General features: G+C 42.1%; 1 protein-coding gene across 4 annotated transcripts in view; it reads right to left on the reverse strand.

The window, feature by feature from the left end:
* Window positions 1-1,515: 1,515 nt before the first annotated feature.
* Window positions 1,516-26,465, reverse strand: part of LOC130177156 (hyccin 2-like) — a 45,143-nt gene continuing 20,193 nt past the window's right edge. The window contains exons 3-14 of one of the 4 annotated variants that reach the window (XM_056388630.1): window positions 24,785-24,862; window positions 22,117-22,218; window positions 20,393-20,572; window positions 18,313-18,393; window positions 15,240-15,355; window positions 13,899-13,994; window positions 12,940-13,056; window positions 10,418-10,505; window positions 10,078-10,234; window positions 9,786-9,806; window positions 9,100-9,279; window positions 1,516-6,140 (exon numbers count right to left, since the gene is read on the reverse strand). In XM_056388630.1, coding sequence (XP_056244605.1) covers window positions 5,473-6,140; window positions 9,100-9,279; window positions 9,786-9,806; window positions 10,078-10,234; window positions 10,418-10,505; window positions 12,940-13,056; window positions 13,899-13,994; window positions 15,240-15,355; window positions 18,313-18,393; window positions 20,393-20,572; window positions 22,117-22,218; window positions 24,785-24,835 — 1,857 coding nt within the window. In that variant the 5' untranslated portion in view covers window positions 24,836-24,862 and the 3' untranslated portion in view covers window positions 1,516-5,472. The remainder of the gene's footprint in view (window positions 6,141-9,099; window positions 9,280-9,785; window positions 9,807-10,077; window positions 10,235-10,417; window positions 10,506-12,939; window positions 13,057-13,898; window positions 13,995-15,239; window positions 15,356-18,312; window positions 18,394-20,392; window positions 20,573-22,116; window positions 22,219-24,784; window positions 24,863-26,465) is intronic. The other 3 variants (XM_056388631.1, XM_056388632.1, XM_056388633.1) reach the window with 3 other exon arrangements.

Raw genomic sequence — 26,465 nt, forward strand, 5'->3', positions numbered from 1 at the left:
AGTAGCTATGATAGCCATGTAACATTCAGGTTAGGAAAAGCTAAAGGTTCCTTTGTAATTTTAATGTCCCAAAGTAAGTAGCTAATGCATTGTTTAGCCAGATTTCAATCTGAATCTTTAGCACTGTAAACAGTATGCTTGTGGTTAGCATTGTGTCTTGTTACAGAACCATCTCTATTGTTGATTAAATATAGTTCTACCATGCATTACTGGTTTACCCCCATGACCTTGATCCTCAATACTCCCCATGGACCCCAGCAGTTAATAAAAGGGGTGGCAGCCAAACACTTCGGTTTTTTTTAGCTCTTGCTTATGTCATCAATGATGTCACGGCCTATACGGGCCATGGCTGTGAGGTGGTCAAACGTTTAATATAGTGAGTAAGTGAGTAAGTATTTGTTGTGGTGCAATTATTATATATTACTTTTTCTTTGTATTGTTGATGTTTACAGATAAAACTTTTTGTTGATAAATCTTTTTAAATGAGAGAGATTTTCTCCAGATATTTTGAATTTTAAAATGGAATAACCATTTCCAATAGTCTGATCCTTCACAGAATCTGTGCAGATTTTTTAGGATCCCTCAAGGTTTTGGCTCATTTAAACCATCTTAGTCTTTGTGGAGTGGAATATGTAAAGTTCAAGATCAAAGTACCAAAGTAGTGTCCCCCAATTCAGAGATATCTTCAAAACTGAATACTGGCCTTTGGTAAATCTGTAGTTACTTAAGCGCAAAACAATTCTGTAAGTCTGCTCTTTAATGTTTGACTCTATAAAGTTAACTCTCTGCTGTAAACGTTGTAGTTAACAGGGTCAGAGCTATGGGTTGGAGTCTGGAGCGCCACATGCTGTGGGGTCAGAGACATAGGAGGAAAGCTTAAGGCAAAGTTCAGCTTTCAATTAATATATGGCAAAAGATAAATTAACTGACACAATGGAAAGGAAATTCAAATCTCCGCTTCTGTAATCATGGGAATTTATTCAGATAAATCAGAAACTAACTTTTAGTAGACATGTATTGAATATGAATTGTATATTGTACAATTGAACATGACTACTGTATGTCATGTTAAGATGTAACCTGTTGTTCTGAATTACCACCACCAGATGTCAGCACACCACCACTGATCACAGCTAGGTACACGCTTGGAACCAGCTGTATTGGTATTTCTGCAATTAAGTATTTCAGTATTTTTTTTTTGCTCAGATTCTACATCTTATTGCAATAAAGATATGATTTAGACTTTTTGGTTTTGACTCAAACAAACTTAAAACAGCCCAAAACTCAAATATATTAAGCTTATTATCATAGAATAGACAATAATCTTCATATTTGACCAGATGGAAAAGAGAAAGAAAAGAAAGAAATCTAAGGCTAGAAAAAAAAAAACATGTAGTAACTACTGGTATATATATTATGTAGAGTGAGGTCATTTGTAAGTTGAGAACAGTACGGTGCTGATCAGATCGTATCATATTGAACCACTTCCACACACAAAGCAGACAGACACTCAGATCCCTTACGGCACGATATTTATTCAACAATATACAGATTAATTTCTCTCTACATATCAGTCTGATCTTCAGTTTTTTATATTTATCTTGGTCTCACCTTTGTACATTTGGTATTTACAAGATTTAAAATAAGTCTTTCTCTCCATTTATACAACATCAATAGTACAGTGTTATCACATCTTACAGCAGCTTCCCTAGAAGCATCTATATTAGATCCATCACTGATAATCTTGTTTACATTTCATACACCAGCTGAAGTCTTTGAGCCACAGAGCAGCAAACTGACAGAAGGGCTCAACATGCACCAAAAGTCCAGTTGTGGCTTTCTCTCTGTGAGGGCAGTCGGATGACAAATGGATGGTCGTCTTATTTCACTCATATGAGAGAGGTCCCTCGCTCTGTAGCACCACAACAGGGTGTATAAACAGAATTGTTGAATTGGGATACTGTTGAGGACTTGCACCTTAAAAATCAGCTTAAATGCATCTGCCCCATCCCACCCAACAAGGATCAATGAAAGCCCGTATACCAAAAACAAAATAAAGGAAAAATAAAAGGGGAAAAATGTTGCATAGAATCAATTCTGACCTCAAGAACAGAAATTTTGGTGCTGCCATTTTTAAAATCCGGCATTTTGATAAACTCCTGAGACCTTCCAGACCCCCGTAACTTTTTTTTTCTTTTTTGGTTTTGAAAGGAAAAAAATAAATAGCTGTACCCTTAGACTAACAAAAATAGCATTGTGTTGGATGTGACATCACATAGAAGTACTACTTTAAAGAGACTAAAACCCTGCATTGAGTGTATACACATTTGCACATCTATATATATCATTTCAATAACTATCTTGAGGAGAGAGGTGGATGGATTAAAGTGCATTATACTGTATGAAAACAAAGCCCACAGTTATCACATGCAGGACGGGAAATGAACTTTGTCCATCGGCAGCAAAGGCTGACCAAGTACAAAATGAGACATTTCACCACCACCATATTCACCACCTAAAAGATTTTTTTGAAATGTAAGTGGACCTTGTGAGAATTTCTGATCTTATAATTCTGCCAAAATGAATGGAAGATTAAATAATCAGCCACAGCCAATGTGTTATTGACATTTGCTGCTTGGCGTTCATTTCCCGCCCTGAACACATGCAAATAACACCAGACACTGAGGGATTACGCTAAATCAACATACAGTACCAACATGGCTGCTGGTAATCTCGGTCAGGGGCACTCATATTAATGACATGAACACGTCACCAGTTTTAAAACAGCAAAAGGTGCCACTCAACTCACAGCAAAATACAGCAAAATGGGAACACGGCTCATTGAGAGCCACACAGCACAAGGATGACAGCAGACAGACCAGGTGAGAGTGTGAACTGTAGCTACACTCCTCTTCTTCTTCTTCTTCTTCTTCTTCTTCTTCTCCTTCCTCCTCCTCCACAGTCCAGTCCAGCAAGAGGAGGGAGAGGAGGAGGAGCGTTGTGAGGCCAAAGAGCCAGCGATCAAGGCTTTTTGGCCTGAAATGTTTAAGGCTAAAGCACACACAGGACTCACTCGGGACCAGGAGCAGCAGCTGTGGCGGTTTCTAGCACAGCAGGAGCATGAGTGTGTGAGATTTTCACTGCAGACTGAACTGACTTTTATATACATTAATCATTCAATCCTCATTTTCAACAAGCACATAAGCAAGACGTGGTAAATGCAATACAACAGCTGACATCTACAGTACACAGACGCATAATATACTGCTTTTACATGTGAACAGCAAAGCTTAGTAATGATTGTGAGAGCACAGTGTGTCGCACACACCTGTGATGAGTGAAAAGAAATATCATGGCAAAAAAGGTGAAGCTGCATCTAAGGGCACGTTGAGCCACACGTCCAAACATCCCTTTTATTGTGCCAAAATAAGACAAGTAAACAGAAAAAGAGAGGCATTTTAACTTAAGACATCCAAGCAAAAAAAATTAATTTCCTTAAGGAGAGGATGTGTATTGGCACATCTGGCAAAGACGAGACTTGGGTTTGGCCCGTTGGCTGTTTCACGCATCTGAAACAGCAGTGCTTTGCAGGGGCACTAAACATGCGGACAAGCACGCCATGAGTCAGTCTGGGCAGGGAGCACTACAGAAGGCTAGCTAGCACTCTGCGCAGATGCAGGCATTTAACAACAGAGAAGATCCAACTCCATGCACATGAGGATAAAAAAAATTGCACTTCCAAAATCATTACATAAAAAGAAAAAAAGAAAAAAAGAAAAAAAAAAGAGTTAAGCAGGACATTTCTCGGGAACTAAAATAATCAGGTTAATCCCAGTGTGGTTGTTTGATATATGACAGAAAATACGAAAACCTGAAGACAGTCGTGTTCTTGTTTTGCAGCTAGATTTTGTGCATGATGTGATTGAACTGAAATGCAAGGCCCAGATATTCAGTCACAACTCCTCACAGGAACACACAAAGATTTTACAGTGTCATTACAGTTGCAGTGTGAAACCATATTGGTCCCCACTATATAATCCCCCAACTGGTAGAGCGCTCCAGTTTCAAACCTAACGGGGTCTTTAAATCCTGAATCGGATTGGGAGACAGGTGTCTGAGTGGCAGGTGAACACACAATGAGGTAGAACAAAATGTTTCATGAGCATCCAATCAGAGCACAAAACACATGGTCATGGTGATGCGCAGTGACTAGTACAAGCCTCCAGAGGGCAGTAATTCACCGGCTCAAAAATGACACCACACACAAGCCTCAACACAGACGAACACCAACAAGTGCTTTCAGGTGGAAGGACCCATTAAATGGTTTAAACCAGATTAACAATCCAGTATAAAATACAGTCATTGCCTTTAGCTTCACACACAAACCTACAATGTTTAGATCCAGTTCTTCCACAAGATTCAGCTTCAGATTTTAAATCAAGTCACAAGACGAATTTGTTTCCTCTTGTAGTTCCAGTTAAAAGCCTGGGGCAAGACAAACCCTTACCACATTCCAGTTTGGTTTTTACAACAATCTTAAAAGTTTGATTTTATAGATCAAATCAGATAGTTATTATCATAATTACAGAATAAAATGAGGGTCATGGGCTGAAAACTAGAGAATCACTTGGGTCTGACTGATTTCTACAAAATCATTGTCAAACAAAGTGAAGAAAAAAACAAAACAAATGCTACCTTCTTTGGATTGTAATTTAAAAAAACATTTAAAGATTCTTTTTTTTTCATAAAACCATTTTTGCCTAATTAAAAACAGCAATTAACAAGGAAGGTAATCAGCAAGAACGATTGCACGTGAGCCCCGGAATGAAAGGGAAGGAATGAAGAGAAAGAACAATAATCCCCACTCTTCTCTGCATGAGCGACGGTAAGTGTTATTGCTGATTCATGTTGACTGATTCAGTCAGGAACTCAAAAAATCTGAAATGTCGTATATCCCCTACAGCTAGAGTGGCATCCTTACGACTTTTCTCTCGATGTTTCCTCCTTTTGTGGAGAGTTTCTGTGTGGAACACTCAGCTTAGTCAGACGGGAGGATGCAGTGACATGCTGGACTCTTTTACTCTCGACTGTAGATACAGCAGCGGGCAGTCATGACTTACTACTTTTCTCTTGTTGCATTCTCAGTAACTGCATGATTGTAAGTTGAATGGATGATGAAAGGGAGGAGACACAACTCTTGAGATCTGAAAATGTGTTCCTGCACAGACACACACACACACACACACACACACACACACACATGCACGCACACCCACACACACCAACACAGATAGGTAGACAGAAGTTGTCAGAGTAGGGCTGAGAAGAGTCGCAGAGAAAATCTGCATGAGGGTGTGTGTTATGAGTAAGTATTTTGTGTGTGTGTGTTTGTTTGTTTGACTGTGTGTGTGTTTGTTTGAGTGCGTGTGTGTGTGTGTGTGTGTGTGTGTCTACCGTGCCCTGCACTGCATGTTAGACCTGTGATATGATCTGCATGTTGAAGCTGGGGGAGCGGGACTGCTTGGTGAGAGGTGCTCCAGGAGACAGGAGGTCCTGGGCGTCCTCTGGCCTGATGAGGTGCTCCTCCTGCAGGCTAATGGTTGAGTGGCGGTGGGAGCCGCCAGCTGGAAGCCCCCCTTCCTTGTCGGAGCCACCCAACACCTCCTCTCGCTCGTCCTCGCCTCCGTTCAGGTTGAAATTCATGCAGTCAAAGGACTTGCTGGAGGAGGTGCTGCCAGTCCGCACCAGCGTGGGCCCCACAGGGAAGCTCAGGTGCTTCTTTATGGGGCTCAGCTGGATGGCATCTAAGGTGATGCTGGCTGGAGGCGACTGCTGCCTCTGGTGATGCCTCCTCACGGCAGCCTGGTGATCTGCAGATAATTCTGCCTGCTTTTCCGCTGCCCTCTCTCGCTCCCTCTCCTTCTCCCGCTCTCTCTCTCTCTCCCTGTCCCGAGACAGCCGGGCAGTGATGGCTTTCTTGATGCTGCTGCTGCTGCTGTTCAGGCTCCCGCCCCTTGGCCCCATGCTGCCGCCCGCCTTGGTGCCGCTGGGCTGGCTGCTGTTGGATGCCCCGGAGGAGAAACCCTCGTCTGGGTCATTGACGTTGAAGGAATCCTCCCCGCCGCTCATACCATCAGCATCTGGACATGAACATGCATGAACGTACAGAAAAAGAAAGCATGATAGAGAAAGAGAGAAGTGAGTGAGGCAGACAATTATCAATGTTATGCTGACAATTTTGAGTATAATCTGACTGTGATGAAAATGTATTGCTAAATCCTGTGGAGAATATTCAATTTTTTTTCTTCTAACGTAGCCAGCTGCTATTAATTGTAAAGTATGAACAGAATCATGACATCATTTCACTGTAATCCAGAGAAAAGGCAAAACCCATTGCTGCTGTTACTTGTTAACAACTGGCCTGCAACTAACTCTAACTGATCTAAGCATAAGAATAATAACATTTAGAGTGTTTATACATAATGCAGAAGAGGTCTCCGGCTACATTGGTAGCCAGCACTAACACTGACACTCAACAGAGCATGCTGCTTCATTAGCTCACTCATTATTCACCAGACAGGGGAACAATTCAATACAGTGCACAATGACCTTGAGCTCTGATGATCTCGTGTAATTCAGATTGACTAAAATCTGACTAGCTGTTTGTTTAGGAAAAGTGTGAGTTCAATACCCTGCCTGATAAGAGAGATGCCATATTCCATATATATATATATTAAACACTAACAATTAATATCTGGTGATAATTAAGTAGAAGTCCTACAGTCACAACAATGACATGAAGAACTCTAAACAATTTATGACTTCATTTTTTGTTTGAAAGCTGGAAGGGAAAAAGATGATAAATTGAGTTAGGAAAAAAAAAAAGCATGTTATCGACACAGTATGCAGGGTCAAGCCTGTTAAAAGAAGAGACCGAGAATCGTCTCTCTCCGTCATGCATCGCTGGGACAAGCAGAACTGGACAACAGGGAACCACAGGCAGCACCAGAAAACAAATGGAGAAATCGAGAAGAAAAGGTCTGGACTGACATGCACATAACATGAGGAGAAGACGCATGCTCTCCTGCCCCATCCCTCGTTTCGCCTGCAGCACTGGCCCAGCGGTCACATGGTTGGCCGGCTGAGACGAGCCTGCCAATCCGTGTGGACCACTGAGGAGAACACCGTACACCTCATCAGATCAATAGCACTCCAGTTAGAGCTGACAGCCTGCAGGGCTAAATGGGCCCGTCTGCGAGCCATCACAAGCCAACCCAATCCTAAACGAAGAGCGAAAAGCTCTGAAGTCTAAATGTTACAGATACAGGTGCACCTAAAGGACCGAAGCAGTGTTTTTGAATGTTTTAGTCTTCTGACTACAGCTTGCTTACATAATGCATTTTATATGCTTGCTGTTGGTATCCAGTCATTTCAGTGTTCCACAAAAATCAGCCTGCAGACGTTAATCCACTACTGTAAATATCTATTTGCCTTAATTTTGTAATCTGTTGTGTTGCTGTGTAAGAATGTGGCTGTCAAGCAAGGACCATTTTAAAAACTCTTCATTAATGGTGCCTTCAAGGACACCCAGACAGGACCAAATTTTGAAAATCACTTCATACATTAGTTAATATTTCCAGGAAATAAAAAGCTGAAGACATATATATATATATATATATATATGTGTGTGTATAGACCGTGTGAAAATATTATTGTGGAGGAGGGTGTTGTAAACGTCTCTCTGATGTACGGGAGAGGATTCCCTGAAAACTCGAGACACGCTGCCTTATTAAAGCCTTTATCATTTTGGCACCATTATCAAAAATGAGACCAGAACATATTGATCATACACTGGTATGTAACAAGATTAAAGATGCAGCCCCAAACTAAAGGCCATGTTTTACGTGATTTCTGTCAAAACAAAATGTCCAGTAACTGTACACAGACACTGAGAAATCACTCTTCTCTAAAACAATCACTTTTCTCTCTGAACTGGGTGGCAGATTCTATCACCTCAGCTGCACCAAGTTTAGTGTAAGATCATGGAAAGAGGACGGGATGGCACTAAGGCAAACACGGACCGTAAAGCCAGGGAAGGAGCCGATCTTCAGTCATTTGAAAGGATCTGAATGATGTTTCAAGACCACGCATGGAAATGGACACACATTCAACAAGACAAAATGGGCCATATGACAGGTCCTGGCAGTGGAATAGCGTTTGCTCTGCCAAGTATTGGGTTTTGACAACATTCAGTCATTTCATTTGGCCTTGTCATTTGAAATGTTAGTGTTCCAGGGTTTCGCGTTCTAGCAGAAATCATCGAAGCTTGCTGTAACGTGCGCATGCATGATGAAAGGCTCTTTCCCACTCACTGAGCTGAGGAAAAAGAAATGTAATAAGGGAGAACACAAAATTAGCATACAATAAAGCTGCTGGACTGATAAACTAAATGGAGGGCCTCTTCCTGCAGAATGGTGGCAGCAGATGGGTGTTGCTGGCCTGAGTGACCAAAACCTTATGGTGCTGTCAAACACCGTAAGGGGCAGTACGAGAACAAGATGTCGGGTACTCTGTGCCAGTTTTGAAAAACGGATGTATTTTTCCTGTTAACGCTACGGAAAAAATAAATCCATCAAACCAATTATCAGAGACGGAGGGTTGAGAAAACCCATAGTAAAAGGTCAAGCTGCAGGCTGGGCACTGAACATGCTCAGTGAGTGACAAGGGCAGCAGTCAAAAGAACGCTGGAGTAGGCATGATGAGGATAAAGAGGATATGGCATGATGACAGGCCCATGCAAAATGGCCACTAGCCACACTTCCTTCAAACCCAGAATAGGCGACTCTTCCACTCTTCGGTGAGATGAAAAATAGCAGTGGTCTGGTAGTAGAGGGGCTGTTGGCTGAGGGTCTCATAGACTGGATGAGTTAGTATACTCTGGGGAAGTGAAGAGGAGGCCAAACTGGGAAACAGCAGAGTTAACCCCCGTCAAATTGAGGAGGGGTAGGAGGAGGAGGAGGAGGGTTGGGAGGATACAGATCGAAAGGACACCTCCTCCTGAGACCCTCTCTGCTCTGGGTGTCTGCCCCTGTCCCCTACCCTCAAGTGTGATGGGGGGAATGATGCTGCTGCTGCTGCTGCTGTGGTGGCTGTGAGCCCGCCCTCCTCTTTCCTCTTTGGCTGCAGCGTCCCAGGGATTGTTGTGGTGGTGGTGCTGGGCGAGGCTAGGAGGATTGACGGTGAGGCTCAACTCTGCATCGGTTGAGTAGTCAAAACAATCTGGGAGTCAACAACAAAGACGGGTGGTTCTTTAGTGGCAGCAAGCCTCGACCGTTTCGGGTCTCATCATGGGCACAGCAGGCCTAACAGTGGTCTGTAAATTCATGCGCAGATAAGAAAATATAGAAAAAAAAAAGATTGCCATGATATCTTAAAAAATGAACTGCCCCATTAATCGTCCATCTACTGGGTAAAAATGGAGTCCGTAAAATCTACCGGCACCATTTTGTTGTGAGTTTCTCTTAAAACAAAAACCTTCACTTTAACTGGTGATACAAAGCACAGCACACTTAATAGACAAAACAAGCAAAACAAAAAGAAAAAAAGAGCAATAAGGAGCAGTGAGAGGCACAAGCACTGCAACACAGAGACTATATGACCACAATTACATACAATTACTGACATGAAACACCATTTGGATGATGCTAATGGTGTGACTATGTTACACAGGAAACAGTTTTCCTTCTCATTGCTAGGTACAAAATCCAGAAAAGTCATTTTCTCACCAAATAGATCCCTCTTGTGGCCTTTCACAGATAAAAAAAACAAAACAAACAAAAAGTAACAACTCGTAAGGTTAACTGAACACTGGTCTCTTTTTCCTTGTACAACTTTCTTGTCCAACCTACCCTGGGTCCCTTAATTAACAATGAGGATGACAAAAAAATAGTATTATAATGAATGTAGTGTGCTGTCACATCTACTGAGATCTTTCCTGCACTGAGGCCTGGTTCACTTCGCTGTGTGTTGCAGCCAAGATGGCAGATTTTGCTGGTGCTCCCGTAGCTTCAGTCTTACCCTCTCTTTTCCAGCGGTGGCGCCGTATGGAGGCGGTGGTGATGGCTGAGATGGAGATGCGGCTAATGGTGGGCGTCACCTCCACTTGGAGCACCTTGCGCCCCCTCGGTTCATCGGGGGCACTTTCTGGCAGCGAGTTCTTCATGGCGTTCCCAAGCTGGAGGTGACACATACACAGACGCAGAGCAATATGCTGTTAAATGACTAAAGCAGGAAGGTATTACAATATTTACGGCAGGTCAAAACCATTATTTTTCGTAAGTATTTTAATTTAACTCAGGCTTCATAGTTACTATGCTGTGTGTAATCAACTCCATGCACACAGTGCTGTTGGTCTTACCAGGAGAGGCTGGGAGTAAAGCTCAAGCTGAGCTCTGTACAGAATGTCCTCCAGAGCTTCCCGCCCCATCTCCCACTCTCCATTGTATCTATGTATCAAAACACAAATGCAAACACAGGCCTTTAACAACGCCATGTTGTGAGCTCATGTAGAGAATACAGTAGTGTCTGACATGATGCCTTGATGTCTGAGTCACATCCCCCTGAACTATTATCAGTTATTTAATAATGCCTGGGACTACAATGAGGAAGGGTTTGGAGAAGTTGGGCACATATCCAGTCAGAGTGATTATACTTCTCTGTCACAGTGTTGTCGGTCAAACCTTTTTTCATGAAACTAGAAGTGAAGTTTTAAACTGAATTCCTTGGGAATCCTGTGTGGTGAAAATCATAGTTTTAAAATGCATCAGGAAAAAAAAGCTTGATGTCACACCCTGCATGTGTGCAGGCCATGTAATCAATCATGTACTGAAGCACCAAATTTTTTGTTTGTTTTCACAATTAGTGAAGTGAATTAGGATTTTGGCAATAATTGTACTATAAAGCTTTCTAATTTGTGAAAAGCCAGTGCATTCAAGTAATATGCAAGAGGAAATAAAATAAGACTAATTATCATGACTAATAAAAATCGAAAAAAAAGAAGACTTTTAATCACTCGGCTCTTTGCTAAAGTGCGTGAGTCGTCCTTAGCTTTGCATAAAATAATGACGCTACATCCCCCCCATTCAGTCAAGAGGGATGAGAGGAACAGCAACAATAAATAAACAAATTACATGAAAAAAAAAAAAAAAGGCCCGCACGGCTGAACTCTCTTTGATCCAGTCCTGCACATGCAACAATCACACAGCCAAGGACAAATGCCTGGGGTTCCTTTTAGGCTCAAGATGAAAAGAAAGGGATGAATGGGCAGGTAAAAACAGACTCTCTGATGTTGTGAAGACTGAAAAGAGAAAAAAAACATATTCAGAAAAAAAAACATTGGGCATGTGTCTCTGTGTCTCTCAGTATTCGTCTCTCCCTCTCTCTCTTCATTTGGCACTACAGCGCTGTAGCATTAGCGAACATATTAACCTAAATCTCAGAGTGTCCTCCGCAAGTGCCAAGGTCCCTCTGCATGTGTGGAGCTGTGGATTCATGTTTATCTGCCCTTCACGTGTGCCTGCTTGGGCCAAGGGTGAATATGAGAGCTCCAGCTGGCACTGAGCTGACCTATGGTAGGGATTACTAAAAAGGCTATTATTCTCTCACTCTCTCTCTCACACACACACACACACACACACACACACACACACACACACACACACACACACACACACACACACAAACACACACACACAAACACACACACAGAGTCTGTTTTTTTTTCCAGCGGCACTGACTGCTCCAATCCCCTGATTGCTGCTGCGTACCCTCACAGGGGTGATGAGGCAGAATGCATACTCAATCTCTCCCGCTCTCCTTGCTTCACCATCCTGAACAGTAGTGATTCCAGTCACTACCGTATCAGGGGATCCGTCTCTGAGGACGAGCTGTCATCGAGGAGCCCTAATCAGCTTTGCAACGACTGTCCTCATAGGGGATGAAATCACCTGCTCCCACAATGCACTGCCGATGTAATCGGTGTGTACAGTGGGGAGCTTCTGTCCTTGGTAGAGAGCTAGCATATGCTGTTAGGAGATTTCCTGCAGCAGATCACAGCAAACCAGAGTTGAGACGGCCCTCATTAGAGATGTACCGCAGAGGCAAACAACAGATATGAGAAACATTGTGTTAGCTAGCTTATAAAGGAACAGATAAAAAGGTTTATTATGTCCTTTAAGGAGAGGAACAAGTGTGAGATCATTTTCCTCCTAATTACCCGATATGATTTGCACAATGTCAGTGTCCTTAACAATGAGTGTTTTCAAGAGTAGTGATGTGAAATGGCATGGATGAAAGTCACTTAAAGCGTCTATAATCAATATTGTTTTATAACAACATATAAAATGACAATTTGAAAACAATGTGACAATGTGAAAGGAGTTTTTTGTAGTGATGAGAGAATTATCACCTGAACCTGCAGCTCCAGTCTGCTTTAAAGAGCTCTGTAGCAAATTTCGGCTCTGTCTGGCTCATAACTTTACTTTCAGTTTCAGTTCACACTCGCCTCTCTTTATAGTGTTGTTTTCAGCCCCAGCAGGCAGCTGTTTTCACCAAAAGAGCTCTAAAAACTCTGTACACTACCTGCTTAGCACCGAGCTCAGCAGGTAAAATTAGCAACTTGCTGGAGAACATATTTGAGTATTGAGCTTCTTTAAAGAGACCAACTCCTCAGGAGTTGGTAAGAGCTAAAAACAAAGCTGTGAGAGTGAATATTGGCTTTTCACCAGGTGTCCAGAAACACAAAACCAAAATAATGATAATGTTGCACTGTAAATGCTGGATGTGTAAATAAGCAATTGTTTGCTAAACAGTCGATTTAAAAGGTGATGATATGTCAATGTTGTGTTCACAACTTCTTATTTCAGCTTTACGGATACATACATGGCGTGATAAACTGCAGTCAGCATCTGCACCATGAACTCGGGGTCTAGCAGCACACGGTTGCATGGTTCCCTCCAAAGCTTCTGCTGCTGCCGGGGGAAGCCACATACACACAACCTGAGGAGGGAGAACACACACGGGCAATAAGTGAGGTGAGTAAACTCATCCTGACTCAGTGACAAAGGGATGTGGTTTAGGAGGAATAAGATTACAAAAGTTTAGAGATAGTTTGTTGTTTAAATTGTAAGTGCCCTCTAACCGCTGCAGGAAGTAGCAGAGATCGGACGAACAACTAACAGGAAGATCAGTTGCTAACTGAGTGAACTAAACAAAGGAAACACATCAAACAGTGAGCAAGGGAAGTCAAATTTTAACTACTTTACACAAGGTCGGGCAAGGTCAGGCGACGGGGTGTTCAGGGTCTACACTGTGAGGATGAACTCCAAGAGAGAGCATTGTTCTCGTGCTCTGAAATCTTCACAGTCACAGTTTGCCCTCTGTCTAGACTGAGCTTGCCTCAGGCGTTGTCTGTCTGCTCGCTCGCAGTAGGGAAGTCTTCATATCCTGAGCCGTCCGCATGCTGCAGCGAAATCACTGGGCGGCCAATCCCGTACAGAGCCTCATATTGTGAATTCCACATTGATTCTTTCTTCTAACCCCAGGGTTTCCAAGATAAACAGACTCAGACAGGTATCCCGCAGTGATGCTTTCATTTGGCCAATCAAACACAACTGAGATCTAATGAAATTGCTCTTATCAAATCCTCCTGAAAAGAGGACAGTCAGTATCAAGGTTGGCGTATCCTCGTTTCAGGACAGCGAGTAATGAAAGTAGATGAGGGGAGAGGGAGGTCACTAATTGGGTACTGAAAGGACAAAACTGTGGGCAAAAAAAAAAAAAAAGAGAAAAAAATTAAATAAAATAAAAATAGACACATATGCTTTACAGGTTTTTCTTACCGTGAGCTCATTCTGCAGACTGACTGATAGGAAGAAAGGGGCATGTAGACCACGGCAGAGTTGTAGCACAGCATGAGGAAACACAGCACTTCAAACCTGCAACCACAAAACTGAGTCAGAAACGAGCACAGCAATACACTCTTAATTAGGGTCTAATCAAAGTTTTAATCTGATCTCAGTTCAACATCAGCTTGTCTGTTTTTGTTCACAAAATATTCTAACCACACTTTCTTTTTGACAGCTTCACTGAAGACAATTATGTAGAGTTGATCAAGCAATTAATCGACTCTATGAACTGTTAAACAGTCCGATAAGCACACTGCTTACATAGGCAGCTTTGTTCATTGTGAGTTACTTTACTGTATGTACATGCATAACCTAATATACTGCAGTAATCATCTTTACACTCTCAACACAGACCATGTCAGTGCTGTAGGATCAGCTCAATGCAGAGGATCAACCAGGAGGAGGGACCTCGAGTGTAAGGACCATATTGACTCGGTGCGCAGAGGGAGGTAAATGGCCTGGCTGCATATTATCAGTTGGAGAGAGCCGGCACCTCTCAGGAGCTCTGCGCTTTCTTCTCATGCCCAGCCACACAAATGGATTTCCAGATAAACTATGAGGCCTGGCTCTGCTGAAATCCATTCAGTATATTTATGATGCTCTATGTTCTTCGTAGCCAAGGGGCCTCGCTGCTCCGGACAACACACAGGATGACCAGCGTTATCTGTGCTGCCCTTACATTATCAGCTCTGGTAGTTTAGATGTGTATCTGTCTCTGCACGTGTCACTACAAACAAACAAATGTATAAAGTGCCACTCTGCTCATTTTAGTGAAACAGAAAAATATTTTCTGGCAGGATTCCAGCATGCTTCATTACTATGCTGAGATTATCATTCATCCACAGCAGCAGAGAAAATGTGAGAGCCAAAAAAGCTTTCAGGCCTGCTGAGTCTGGCCAGTGGGGGCTGAATGAAAGTCGAGGATTGTGCTTTGATCATCTTAAAAGGTATTCTTCATCTTATGGAGAAGGATTAGATGGAAGGTGAAATAAACTGTTTTGTCGTAAAAACATAAGAAAAAAAATTGGATTGAATTAAAAGTTGGATTCAGTCGCATTGATGCTGATGTTTGGTGTTTACTGAAGCTGAATGGTCAACAGTGCCTCCACTTCAGTGTCCAAAAACCAAGCAAGGTCTCACCCTCGGGTAATTCATTCAGTACGCTACACTTAGCAAATGTCTCTAAACTTCTGCGATTTAATCTCTGTTGTGACGTTTGTGCTTTGTCTCTAATTACTCCCTCTCTGTTGGCAGCTGGTTGAGTCGGAGCCGTACCTGTTCTGAGCTGTGAAGGTCTCTCTCTGAGGGTGGAGGCCGCTGTACACCACTCTGATCAGGTCATGTTGACACAGAGCCCCCTCCGTCAGTGCTATGGACCCCAGACTAGAAGGCTAAACACACACACACACACGCAAAAGAAAAATAAAGTCAATTAAACATTTGCTCACCACCTTGGCTTTTACAACGTGTCAGTAAATTGGCAGTGAGGATGGTGCGATATTAGCAAACGAGATGATGTGCCCTTCAAAATGTTAATTGAGAAACTGGGGGCCTCTGCTGTGATCGGATGGGGAACTGATGTGTGTTTATTTTTATTACAGTGGCATGAGGTCATGGCTGGACCTCTGCCAAACTCTCACCTTTGAAAGGATCACTGTACCTGGCAGCACTTGACTTCTTTCTGTAAGGCTCGTTTATCTGTTTCCAAACTTGGGAACAGACCTATTTTTAGTTGATAAACTGCTGACTGTACAACTCCTACACTAAAATCTATGTGTTGCAGTTTTTCCTGTGTCTTCTACAAATTCCTTCATGCAACATTAAGCTCAGAAATTTATGCACTAGTCCCTTTAAACTACTTAATCCATGTTTCTATCTGAGTCCCTCCACTTTCTTAAAAAGCTTCTGCACACCTATACTGACAGCTCAGGGTTTAATGCATTGTTTTATGATACAAAGATCACTCCAATAACATTATAAAAGGTAATACACTTTTATGAACTAAAACATTCATCTTTGGGCAAAAAGTCAAGGTGTTATTTATGGAACCCTTAAACGGAAATTTAAGGGGTTAAACGGAAATTTAGACTACTCAACTAGTCTGAACATATTCCGACACAACCGACATACAATTTTACTTTCATTTTCTAGATCAAAATACTGTAGAAGTGTTCTGTTTTACGAGATGTTATCTGTCCCACTTTCCACTTTGCTTGTTTACAACATCTGCACATTAGCAGAATGTCTTAGATGCAACAGTTAACTGGCGTTGGACATTAATAACACGTTATTAGTTCAACCGACTAATATTTCTGGTGCTGACTAGCAAGGGTAGCAACGTTCAATCATTTGACTAATAATACGTAACTCTAGTGTTATTTTAGGCCGTCATCTGTGACCTAAACTGATCATAAGAAGCATCGTGATTTGGCTTACCACTTCTGCTAAACAGTTTTCTGGGAGAAACCCATAGATTGCCTAACCACTGTCCTAAATTATGAAAAAAAATCTATTTGTCAGTCACCTGACCTTCGTTACAGTAACATATACTGTATACCTGTATATATTTTAAGTTTCAGTCGCTCCCTGCCTTCATTCCCATGACCTCTGTACAGCCTCCAACTACCTCTCATGAGACTCATCTTTATCTGGTAAATTATTTTGCTATTTTGCTTTTTAATTTAAAACTTGATATGGCAATCAGCAAATATCTTTCCTTCCTGAGTAAAATAGAAAGAGGAAGAGGCACAGGTAATGACTGAGCGGAATCTAAATTTATATCCAAGTGAGAATATGTCACAAGGCCACTTCATTCTGATAGTGTGCAGAGCAAAAATCTCCCCTAAATTGAATTTATATTCTGTCCTAAGTATCTCGGGCGACTCTGAGCAGAGAAGGAGGGGAGGATGGATTAATTTAAAAAGAGACTGGAGTGTTTTCTAATGCTGGAGGCCGGGGGATAAGGTCATGTGACGTGCAGAGCTGTACTACAGGCTAGGAAGCTTGTTGTGATTCACGCACACACACACACGCACACGCGCACACACGCACACGCGCACACACACACACACACACACATATACTTCCTCCTCCTGCCTCTATGCTTTCTTCATTCTCTCAGCATGGAGGGAAGAGCCTCTCAAGCTTGTAATTACAGCGATAAATCGCCTACAGCACACACTGAAGTCTCATCAACACACACACGCACGCACGCACGCACGCACGCACACAGGCGTAGTGTATGAAAATATACGGCACACTCTTTGCTCTGCTTTAGGTAGCAGGATAAAAAGATGGCTAAAAAAATGGGAAACAATCTTCCTGTTAAGCACCTTACTAATGAATTCCAGCTCCACACAACAGTCAATACTCTGTCCTGTTTTAGCAGTCATGTCAAAGTTGCCAAAGTTAAGTGTTATCTCCTTTTAGAATTAAAAAAACAACACAGACGTAAAAGTTACAGTATGTTCAAAAATCCAAACATTAAAGAATTTATTCTCAGGTGAATCTTCCCTACTTGACGAAACTTTTTTTAAAGTGTCCCTGGCAGACAGAGATTTAGTGTGTTAATATGCTCAAAACTACAATTACCGCCTCACTGTGGTATTGGCTCCATTGACCCGTCAAGTTGCAGTTTACATCAATGTCTGTCCAGACTCATATGATAGATCTAGTGAAGAGTCTGAAGGAATCTAATATAAACTACTGCGTATTTTATCATTATTAAAGTATGAATTCTTAAATCATGGCAAAAGACATGTTTTGTGAGGTTACAGTGATCGTGACCACCACCATCTAATCCGTTCATCCCTGAGTCCAAGTAAACATTCGTGCCGAATTTGAAGGAATTTCCTGAAGGTGTTACTGAGATATTACGTTCACAAGAATGAGACTGACGTCCATCTGTACAGACAGACGACCAGAAAACATTATGTCTCTGGCCACAGCTGTTGCCAGCGCGTAGGCAGAACAAAATGGCAACAGTCATGGTTATACAAACAAAAAGAGACTGAAGTAACCATAGGAAAAGCCACCCCCAGCTCGAGTGTTGGAAGCATACCGACACCTTAACACACACAGATGGATAAGCCCTGGAGGTGAGGTTAATGAAAATGGACCTCCCAAAGTGTTAGACACTGAGGTGTCATCTTCCAAAAAGACACTAAAATGAGTCTCTGAATCTCTCCCATAGTCAGAGGAAAGGAGGCACAGAAGGAGACGAGGAGACAGAAGCGGCAAAAGAGATTTAAAAAAAAAAAAAAAAGCAGGAAGAGTAAATAGAGGAGTACACCGAGAAGAGAGGCGCGGTGAACACAACACTGATTGCTGGGATAGCCAGGTGTCCTACCTCGTGATATATCGATGGCTTGGACAGAGATGGGATTGTGAAGGACAGAAGCTTGCTGTTGCCGTCTTTGTCCACGATCTCCTGCAAAAACCAAAGAGAGGGAGGAAGAGACAGAAAAACTGTCAATTAAAACAGCTGGGTACAAAACGCTCATTCAGGCTGAGAGTTGGTAAGAAAGATTTCTACCTTAACCCAGTTTAGCTCTTCTCTGTGAACTAGGTGAAAATATTTAGCAGCATACGGTTAACAACGGCTGTACACTCCCCCCGTCCCTCTCACTGCTGTTATTGACACTGACACATTGAAAGTCGCTGCCAACAACCTCACCACTCAATTTCAATTTCACACTGTGATACGTAAAACAAAGATGAAAATGATGCCATTTCTAAAAGTAATGCCTGATTATCTCCACTAGTCGAAATGATTATCAAGTGCGTACACAGAGATAATACAGCGGAGCATTTTTCATTTGGCACAAAGTCCTTGTCGTTCCTACTCTTTGCTGTGTAAACCAATTATGTGCTGCTGAGGAAGATTCAAGTGTTGTGTAAAAGTCATCAAAGCAATTGTTTCTACTACATGTGAGGATGGCAGGCACTGTTAACTGATTGAGGGACACAGAAATATTTGTGTTTTCTCTCTCTGCAACATTTTGGGGTTTTTATCTCTATAATTTATGGCAGACGTGGGAGGGTGGGGGAGCTTTTGTTATATCATCAAATATGGATAAATTTACTTTAACTGAAATAGTTTTGTTTTGTTTTGTTTTACACAGGCTGCTCGCAGTGGTCAGATTTTTATTTTCTGGCAGAGCAGAGCCAATGAAAGTAAATGAATGCAATTAAAAAAATAATAAATCTGTTTATCCATCCCCCCCCCCCCCCCCCCCCAAGCATCCATAATCTGGGTGTTGAAATGTGGTACCAAAAAGGCTTTTATCCCTTTTATCTCACATTTTCCCTGACATTCAGCGTACTGTTGGTTCAAGCCTCGTCCTGCCCTTCAGTGGCTAACTGTATATCTCTGAATATCTGATGGGACTGTTGAGAGCAAAGCTGTTTATCAGAGTTCAGTTGGCAGTGGCCATAGGCAGGAGAGGGCTATGAGCATGTACTGTATATATGTGTGTGTGGAGTAGTATAGATACAGAGGAATGAATTATGCATGGATATACCTTTAGCCGTGCCAGCTGACATGGAGCTCTTTCTATTGATATCTCTAGCTCTTAGCCCATTTCCCCAAGGGTGTTTCCTGGTGATGTAATCTATCCCGGGTCTATCCATTAACTGGGCTTTTCCCTGCAGATCGACTTTCTTGTCAACAGACAAGCGGCCTCACTAATGCTCCACCTGTGTTAGGTCTAAAGATAACCAATGATTTGCATATCAACACTCTGGTCTTTTTCAAATTAACAAAACTTTAAAGCTACAAGAGCCACTCGCTGCCAACTTCATGGTTGTAAAAACAAATGTCATCAGATATGTTTCTAAGAAAAGCACTATGTTCTAACTTAAAACATAATTCTTTCTATATTTATCCATACTGACCAGTAACAAATTACATCATGTAAACTATTATGCAATTCTTAAGCTATGACACCAATGCACCTGATGAATAGGAGAACGAGTTGGGACAGTTTGGACAAAACAAGGCCCTCTTTGTCAACTGATAGCAGTAAAACAGCCACAGCCCAGTTAGTCAATAGTCAGATCATTAGTTTAAAGAGTTAAGTTCAGCTGCAGGAATTTGGACACTGTGGCCGTCTCTGCTGCTCATTTAGGACCATTATGATAGTAGAAGCTGAATGATGCTCCTAATCTTTGTTTCTCTTGTAGGAGGGGGGGGTCAACACTAATTTCCTTATTGTTTACTGATGCAGTCACTTTGCTGTTGCTATTTTGCCTCCCTCTTAGTAACCGCATGGATACTTTCAAATAAGGACGTGAACTGGCAAACTAAAATACACTTCATTGCTGGCATATTTAGAATTCACAAGGCAAAACCTCTAAAAGGTCATGCCATTGCCTCTCTCACCACCATCACCACCACCATCACCACACCCACAAGGGCTGACACCCACCAGGTTATAGATGCCCAACAGGAGGGCCTCAATGCAGCCATTGCTCTGGCGATCCCTGCTGGCTGTGACACGCAGATATACCCACACCAGCTCAGGCAGGAACTGCAGGGTGAAACGTCGCAGGCGGTCTTCGGAGCTCCGGTACAGCTCGAATAGCTGGTGGCAAACAGGCTCCAGCAGCTAGAGCAGGAAATATGTAAATACAAATGAGCACAGGTCAGACATATCAATAGAATATGCACTATGGTTATTAGGCTGTTCTAATAACTGGATATGAAAATTCAAAGGTACATTTCTGTATATTCAGTGAAAAAATGGTCTGAGTCATCTATATCATCATGCATTGTCATATTGTCAAACCTAAATTTGACTTACATAACAACAAAATGTATTTCAGATTCATCAAATGAACAGGAGGACGAGAAGATATGATCCTGTTTTCTCTCATATGCAAAACTCTCAGTCTCAGCAGCAAGCGTTCCATCACGAGGACATTAAGACAGCACCTCTGCTTCACAGCTCTTATTTCAAAACATGAATGGATCTCATCCCGACTATAACAGGGAGATACGGACAGTTGGAAGGAAAGTTTTGCTGCCGCTCACTAGTGGGAGCAGGAGCAGAGGGGATAAATCACTACAATGAAAGTCTGGTCAGATGTAGTCTCAGGGGAGCCAGCTGAGCCAATGTGTTTATACTGTCCAGGGGTCAGTGAAGTGAGCGCCCACACAGCACTACTCTTGTGTGTGTGTTGTACTGTGGCCGGCCCTGAAATAAGTGGCAACTCATCAATGAATTTGGCGAGGCATTTGGCCCTCCGTGTCATGAGTAAAAAAACAAAAAACAAACACTTTAACACACAGCAGTCAAGTATGACTTACAATCCCCCCTCTCCCTCTCTATCACACAAACACACAAACACACACACACACACACACACACACACACACACACACACACACACACACAAGCCCTCTCCTGGATCACTTGTCCAGTCATTAATGGGATTGTGCAGCCAGATTGACAACGCTAATGGAATTTAGATCCCTGGTTGCTTGACACCCAAATTCAACCATGAAAGAGCGACGGAAAGAGGGGGGAAGAGAATTGGAGGCACCAACTGTATCATTAGAGTGAAATTAAAGTCCCGTCTCACTGAGTGCCTCAGGCCTTTGCTCGAAAAATTGTGTCATTAGGTCCTTTAAAGAGAAAATACCGGTCTAGCCCTGCTGGTATTGTGGTGCTTGTGTGTTGCAGTATGCCTAATAATAACCTGAGTTTGTGACTAAGTACAGTACAGTATCTGTGTTTGAATCTATGCACGAAGCTTTACCAGTGTGGGCAGCAGATGTTCCAGTTTGTCAGAGTGGTGTGTGTGTGTGTGTGTGTGTGTGTGTGTGTGTGTGTGTGTGTGTGTGTGTGTGTGTGTGTGTGTGTGCATGTGTGTACGTGCGTGTGTGTAAAGGGAACACTGTGTGCCATCTCACAGGTAATTTGGCTAGCTCTGGCACTGCGCCCGTCCGTCATACTCTCCCAGAGCAATGTGTGCTTGTTTTTGTGTGCACATGTACCTTGCAGACACAGCTGTGTGTCAGTTTCTTGCTCACTGCCAACTGAGACTACATCGTGTGAGTCACAAGCAACACGTTTTTCTTTGAGCTAAAAACAGCCATACTCGGGGCTCTAAGAAAGTGTATGCGCCCTGTGTGTGCCCTGTGTATCACCTCATTGTTGGGGTCCTGAATGACTCTGTAGAGTGCCGGCACCAGGGACTTCTTTAGATGAAGGCTGCCGGCGTAGCTGGGGATGTGGGTTTCTGGTAAGGACTGGAGCAAAGAGACAGAAAGGTTTACTGAGATATATGACACATAAGGTCTATGCAACATTTTAGAGCCTGGTTAGATCCCTAGGTGTGTACAAACTGCGCTGAGATCTGTGCTAACATTATGTAATTCCATAGCTCCTGTCAAGGGTTGTAACTAAAGAGTGTAACTGAAAAGACCTGTCAACCATCATTCAGACGCAAATTCCTCATGGAGGAGACAGATACTCATTTCTCCACCAGCATCCACCCAAACACAGCATCTTGTTGTCTACTGTTGGTCTATAGGAAACCACACGCTTTGCTATTACTATCGCTCTGTCCACGTCCTTGTAAGACCCACATGTAAATAGAACAAGTGCACACCCAAAGGTGTTTTTCACAGCAGACATTGTGACTTGCTATAGCTGCAACATGACAGGTGTTTCTAATAACAGTAAGAATGGCTCTGTTCTATTCAAAGAGTCCCAGTAATTCATGACAGTAAGCAAGCATGAACAAAACCAGGATCCTGGAGCTGAAGCAAGAAAATGGAATTCAGACATTTTTATTATTTATACCTGTGCTTTTCCCACTGTGACATGCCAAACATTATTAGGGCATTAAAAAGCCCTGTCCTGTAAAGCAGAGTCAAAAGCATTCTGCGGAAATGTGGAGAAATGACTCAGTCAATATGACCTGGTCAGTGAAAGTGGACACCAAAGGATCACAAAATAACTTTTTGAAGGCATTGAGCATCACAGAGTGATGATGTCTGACCGGTTCTTTAAATGGTCAAGATTGCGTGTTTGTCTGCAGATGACAGAGGACTAAGATACACCCTCAGCACAGCCTCAGTGTGGTCATTTTGAGGACAGAACACAATGTCCCTGGTCTGCACAACTCACACCATGAGTCATACCAATCTATTTCCCTCACTATTCATCATACTCCCTCCTTTCTTTCTTTCACATTTTTTGCGCTATCCTCTGCCACCCCTCCCAACACACCACATGCTTATTTCACCTCTTTGACTTGTCTTCCCTTTGCACTCCCTTCATCACACACACATCATTTTAAATACATCATGTAAACGTGACCAATTCAGGACTGAGACTCTGGGCTGAAGTCAGCTTTCATTAGTCTGACCTGTATGCTGTCATGTTTACCCCTGATATCCACTGGAGGCAGCGGCAGTAGGTTCCAGTGTCTTCTCTTCAAGCAGCAATATTTCCAATATTTCTCAGAGCTGCTGTATACACTTTTGCACCTGACTTACGATTGGTAAGGTGACAGATACCTTGTAGCTGTACCTCACTTGTTTAGCTCAATACCTGAATGGAAACAATACTCCTGTCCTGCTTCACATTCTTTGAAGGAAAAGTGATATAAACAAGAAAATCTAGTTATGTGCCTAAAGACTAAGTCAAAACCAAATGAAATACATCATTAAATGTTACATTTCTGTTAAATTTTATGTTTCAGACATGCAAGCTACTCAGTCAAAAATAGACCCGGTGCGTGAAGATAGCGCAGCGGAGAAAAGATCTGGTCATGCATCCAGCGGACATTAGAGGTGAGGTCAGACAGAGTGCTGTACTTCCACGTGTTTGGATAAACTTTGTCTGGCCTGCCTGCACTTTAGAATGAATGAAATATGGTGAAGACCACAGTGGAGAAAACATTAAACAAGATTGTGTTCTTGAATTACACCTGGAAGTTACCTTGCCAGAATTAGGAACAGACAATCTACTGGTATTACTGTATATATTCTTTTTCTTAAGAGGAACTGAAAGTATTTGAAATATCAATGTCTATCCCGATGAATTTAAGAGGAAAACTCAGCACAACTAATAAATCATTGTCCTATAACTTGATTGTGCATTTCACATTGTTATACAGAGCTCAGGCAACTCACATAAGCCTCTGAGTTATGAAGTAGTTAATATCAGCATGCTGCCACCAATGGCAGTTACCTGAAAGTACAGATGGTCTTAAATCTGTGACCAGGAAACCAGTTGTTATCATTTCAACATGTTTGAGTTTCAGTTTTTGAGTAACTGAAACTGACTAAACATGACCGTTTTTGTCAGTTTCATCCATGATTAGCACTTAGGAGAAAGTTAGACAGCAGTAAGAGCATGATTTACACAGTGTATAGAATCTTAGGGATTACTGAAATGTGCTTGTCTCACAACAAGTCTCCATTAAAGTGTGATGTAGAGTTTGATAAGGATGATTGTAAAATGTGTTTCACAGATTAAATCAAAGTGTGTCTGCTTGTGAGATGGATGACCGAAAAATGCTTTAGGTACAGTTCATGTGAAGCCTGAGCTTGAAAAGGACAAAGTACAAACAGCTTACACTGATGAAAGCGGAGTTGACCCTGAGACTTAACTGTCCTCAAATGATTTTACATGGTTTTTAAATTTACAAAGGACTGAAATATAAAAGAGGTGACATGCACACACTTGCACACTCCACACTCTTTTTCATCACAGTTGTTAAACCCCCAGTGTGTGGTATCTGTGGCCTCCAAAGAAGACCTCCACTGAAATGCGTCACGATGTAGAACAGAGGGGAGACTTTACCTTGAATTCTGAGAGCCATTCTTCGACAACGCCGCGCTCTGAACCCAGCATCTTCCTCAGAGACCCCCCCTCGGCTGCCTGGTGAACACAGAGAGATGGAGAGCCGGAGGGAGAGGGGAGATGGGAGATATAGTAAAAAAAAAGGAGAGCAGAGATTGTGAAAGAGGAGGAGACATTGGAGGCTATTCACAGTGAGCACTTCAACATGTCCTTGCAATGACATGATGAAGAACTATACAAGTGTTTTTCCATGTTTGAGCCTATTTACGTCACAGCACATATACTTCACTTAACATTATATCAAACCATTTTCCAAAAAATGCCCAAGTTGTTTGTTTTTTGTTATTTCAGAATGCGTTTTCTCAACTAAAAATGCAACCCTTTTCCTCTGCAGTTCATTATGCTGTGCAAATAACATGCAGGGACTTGAAAATTGCTTGGCATTCACAGTGAACGGTAAGTTTACTTTTTAAATTTATGCAGGTTAAAGCCCAATCTGGGTTCCTATGCAGAGACGGATGAGATGGCACTAGACAACATCCACGTTTCATGCCACGTGTCAACATTTTTGGCAGTTGACCCTCAGTCTTATTTGATACAACTGCCCACAAGCGCATGAATTTGCCACCCAAGAAAATTATTCAGATTGTCCTGCGATAATAATGGCATTGCAAAGGTGCAAAAATCTACAGACAACAGATAAAAGTAATTAAATGTTAACTGTGCAGGACTGCCAATTTTAATTCTCAGCATTTTAAAGTAAATGGAAACCATGGTCCCGTAATGCCTCTGAGTGTGGCGGCTATGATGCTGGCCACACTATTGCATAACAGCTCACTTCAGTGACCCTACCTGTCACCGTGGATGTGAACAGCCAAAGACAGTCACATGGGTTTTCACTTGACAATTCAAAAACTCTATTTTTGTTCCTCGCCACTTGTGAATTCCAATGAAATCTTCTGAAAACAGACACAAACCCCCACAAGGCAACTAAACACCAATCTTATGAACCTGGCAAAAATGCAAAAAAACTAACAATAAAAGTGCTCATTAAATTAAAATTACATAAAATATAAGAGCTCTTATGTTTATGTGCTTTACAATGCCAGGAAGCTCAGACTCATTTTTCTGAATGTTAATGTACAGTTTTGATATTCATAATAAATCAAGAGAGATGACACAAAAAATAGCAAATTTAAACAAATATATTCTGATCTCGGGCTGTAAGCACACTGAAAAATTAACTTCAGCAAACTGCCAAAAATAACAAGTCATTTCTCCTCATCCCATGGAAAATATATTGTCATTAATTATCCCGTAGAAGGTTTGCTATGAATGAGACATGTGTCTCAGCATGTGTGTGAGTACGTGTTTGTGTGTGTGTGTGTGTGTGTGTGTGGGTGTGGTTTGATGGAGCAGGAGCAGTCACAGGCTAGGCTTGGGTGATATCCCGAATTATATCTTGATACAGTCCAGTCCAATATATATGTATGAATTATATTTATGTTTCAGGTAGCAGCGATGCTGCCACTAAAGAGCAGTTCAAAGTTTTATTTTTCACATGCCAAGGTACAACGTACAGTAAGCAAAGCAGTGAAGTGAGGGTCGAACTCTGCAGCAGGGCAGACTGTGCGTAACTTTTCATTTTATGAAAAATACTGCAATATTCAATATCATTGAA

This window comes from Seriola aureovittata, chromosome 11, assembly GCF_021018895.1.
Source record: "Seriola aureovittata isolate HTS-2021-v1 ecotype China chromosome 11, ASM2101889v1, whole genome shotgun sequence".
Lineage (NCBI taxonomy): Eukaryota > Metazoa > Chordata > Actinopteri > Carangiformes > Carangidae > Seriola > Seriola aureovittata.